Source organism: Triticum aestivum, chromosome 7D, assembly GCF_018294505.1.
Source record: "Triticum aestivum cultivar Chinese Spring chromosome 7D, IWGSC CS RefSeq v2.1, whole genome shotgun sequence".
In the NCBI taxonomy this organism is placed as follows: domain Eukaryota; kingdom Viridiplantae; phylum Streptophyta; class Magnoliopsida; order Poales; family Poaceae; genus Triticum; species Triticum aestivum.
This window is the reverse complement of record NC_057814.1, coordinates 577,925,006-577,928,633: the sequence shown is the minus strand read 5'-3', so window position 1 is coordinate 577,928,633 and position 3,628 is coordinate 577,925,006. Positions and strand designations below refer to the sequence as shown.

The 3,628-nt window shown below is 43.8% G+C and overlaps 1 protein-coding gene across 1 annotated transcript; it reads left to right on the top strand.

The window, feature by feature from the left end:
- The first annotated feature begins 805 nt into the window (after positions 1 to 805).
- LOC123170328 (myb family transcription factor MPH1) lies at positions 806 to 3,275 on the top strand. The gene is made up of 4 exons (XM_044588178.1): positions 806 to 1,089; positions 1,703 to 1,967; positions 2,071 to 2,161; positions 2,848 to 3,275. Exons 1-4 carry the CDS (start codon positions 966 to 968, stop codon positions 3,109 to 3,111), a joined length of 744 nt encoding a protein of 247 aa, XP_044444113.1. The 5' UTR covers positions 806 to 965; the 3' UTR covers positions 3,112 to 3,275.
- The last annotated feature ends 353 nt before the right edge of the window (positions 3,276 to 3,628 follow it).

The window sequence follows — 3,628 nt, the reverse complement described above, 5'->3', positions numbered from 1 at the left end:
CATTGCCCTGGGGAAATCCATGCATGGCATGTCAGAGAGTTGAATTGACTTTAGACATATATTTCAGCTAGCTAGCCTGATGTCCTACTTCTCTGACTGAATTTAAGTCTATCGAACGCAGTCAACTGTACGTACGTATGTATCGACATCTCAACAAGCGTAGGCCATGCGAATGTTGCTATATACTCCCTCCGTATAAAGTTAGTACAAAGTCGGGTCACTTATTTTGGGACGGATGGAGTACTATAGTTTTCTTGAGTAAGTTTGTCAAACCTAGCGACGGAGAGTGTGACAGAAAATAAATGCTGAGACGTTTTCTTTTCTTTTTTGAGATGAATGCTGAGACGTTGAACAAGCTTGAATCTCACATACGAAGTGGACAACGTCTTGGTTAGTTTGTCAAACGGGCGAACTGTTCACATATATGCCTGTCACACTGTGCAGGGAAGAGACCCAGACAAATCAATTAAGTCTAAGCTTGATGGGTTGACGCATATATGTGTGAAAGAACTTCAGTACTACTTGGGTGTCTCTCGTGGATGTGGACAGGCCAACTTTTTCTCGAATTTGGGCTCGCGTTCCTCTTGATTCTTCCCGGCCTCTGTTCTCTAGGTATCTACCTAAGTTAAGTGAGCATGGATGTTTGACTGGACTAGGTCAGCAAAGTCAGCCTCTTCTCTCTCTTTCTCCCTTGCACATTCCATACATCGCGGAAATTGGCAATGGCTCCTAGGTGCATATATAGTACGCTTGTACTTTTAAAATAGTACCTGAGCTTCGAGTTCATCATTGTTTGGCCAAACCAAAACTCTCTCTCTCTCTCTCTCTCTCTCTCTCTCTCTCTCTCTCTCTCTCTCTCTCTCTCTCTCTCTCTCTACATATATATTGGAACTTGGGTTTGTGATCGATAGGAGGATCGAGTTGAAGGCCAGATAGCTTAGCTGCAGGGGGAGGACGATAAAATCATGAGAGGATTAGAGAGGAGGGGCGTCCGGCAGTACAACCGGTCGGATGAGCCACGGATGCGTTGGACGGAGGAGCTTCACCGGCAGTTCATCGAGGCCGTCGACTGCCTCGGCGGCCAGGACGGTCAGTTCTTGCTTCTTGCTTGCTTCTCACACGTTTTTATTTTTTGACGGTGCATCCTAATTGCACAGTTGCATGCATGGATGATATGCATGAACCTTGATGATCTCATCGATTTGCACTGCCGGACGACCGACCTGTCAAAAATTGTGGATATTTCACGGTATGGATCGATTTAAAGGGTAGCTATTGCTTTAGTCGTGCGGTAGGTTAATTAGGCCGGAGTTGGTTCAAGTTCATGGCAGAAAGGAAACAAAGAAAGTCCCACATGATATGCATGCATGATGAAAAATGATACTCCGCCGTTCCATCAAATTGATGCTCGCTCACAACCGCGTGCTTGATCTCTCTGTCTCTCTCTAATCTCTCCTTTATTATTGGCTGACTTTGGCAATAAGTGACAGCGAACCTGCCGTTTTGCAAAAATGAAACACCACTAATCATGATTTTGATCAATCTTTTCTACAATTTGTATATTGCGTACATCCTTTATTTGCCATTCATCGGTGCTCTCGTCAAAACTTAACCAAGAGTACCAATTTTTAGTTCATTTCTTCACGGCCGGTCCATGAACTGGTGCTAACATCAATTATGTTCACACATCTTGTCTGCGCAGAGGCAACACCAAAGCGAATTCTTCAGCTGATGGGCACAAAGGGAGTCAGCATATCTCACATCAAAAGCCATCTCCAGATGTACAGATCAAGCTCTAGCGGCGGCGGCAGCGGCAGCAGCAACCCACCCTATGCATCAGTGAATCGTCGTCAAGATCACTGCATCGATGGGAACATCACGGCAACGTCGGCTTCAGACTGGATCGACATTCCCTCTTACGCTGTGTTTGGTCGCGGCCACCACTCGATGTCACCGCCGTGCCAAATGTGAGTACTACCAAGAATTGGATCATCAATTCCGCTTTTAATTAATTTTTACGCTTGTATGATTGAGTTTATTAAACATGCTAGCTATTATCTCATTGCACAGACCGTCCATCGAGGAGGTTTTCAGGAGCTGGGAGCAGAGTAGAGGGCGGCTGCAATGGAACTCCTCCGGCATGCTAAATACACCAGAGAAGGTAGGGGGAACTAGTAGTAGTTATCAAGTGTTTTCGTTAGTTTTTTTTAGCATAAAGTGTTTTCATTAGTTAATTTGATTGTGTACATCGAGTAATGTACTCACACGGACTGGTTCTTACGGATTCAAGGATTGTAATTAGGTGGTAGTTTTTGATAGGAGATTAGGAGGGAGGCAGGGAACACCCCCATGAAAATAGGTGTGTGTGTGTGTGGGGGGGGGGGGGGGGGGGGTTAATTAGCGTTTAGATACCTGTATTCTTCTAGGATTATTGTTGTACATCTTTCCTGATGTCTTGACTAGCTCTTGGCGTCATGTTGATGCGGAGATCAGGTGTAATTGATATCTTTTCTATAGTAATGAATCATATTTATCAATAAAAAAGCTAGAGACAAGCATGAATTAACTTATACTTATACGCAAACCAACCATTAAAAGTTAACATATGAACAAATCTAGAGGAAGCAAATATTACTCAAATTAATTGTCTTTCTTACTTACCATCCACTATACATGCATGTGCTATATATGTTTTCAAACAAAGATAAAGCTTCTAGCTAGAATGTGCTACTAGGAATGTCAAGAGCCAGTCAAGACATCAAATATAGCAATGAAGAAAGACATTGGTAGTGATTGTCATATGTTAATCTTCTTGACATGGCTAATTAACCATGTACATTGTTGTAGGCGACTGGCTGGTCACATCACGCTAATGGCAAGATGTGTCAGAAGCAGCAGCGGGCAGCGGTGGGGTGTGACCTGGCGCTATCGGTTGGCCGGTGGGAGGAGGAGGTCGCGAGTAGTGACACTGACATCTCGAGCACGACCACTGAGGAGGCCGTCGTGCCGGCAAGGGGTTATGGGGCTAGTGGCCACCGCCGCCCTGAGGCTTCCGCTGATCTGAACCTCGACCTGAACCTCGATCTTGCCATCTCATCTTCTTGGCTCTGATGTGTTATCTATAACCTGCTATGTAAATATATAGAGTTGCATTTTTCTAGAGGTACATAATATGTATATTTCGATTGATGTATGGTAGATCAATAGAAATGCGGGTTGCTTTTATGGCAGTTGACTAATCCTTTGGTCTAGTTGACGAACTGCCGCACCTTTGCTCTTTGCCACCCTGCTGAGCATGCCAGAATCGCTAATCTTCTTAATTCCAAGATTGGTTCCTTTCTGACCAAGTATTATTGAGCTTGAAGTTGAATTTCATCGTATTGAGCATAAAGTTGGATCTACAGGTGCTACTTGGCGGTTATACTATGGGATTTTATCACCTTTCTGCGACTAATCATGGTAGTTTCGACAAATATCACAATGCTTTTTACTGTAACAGGATAGACAACAAGAAGAAATACTGATTAGTTAAATGAAAAATCATTTGCAGACCCAAAACCTATGGGGGTTGGGAATCATTAAAACCTCCTTAATGAACAAATGTATAATCATGAAGTGGTGTTGGCGC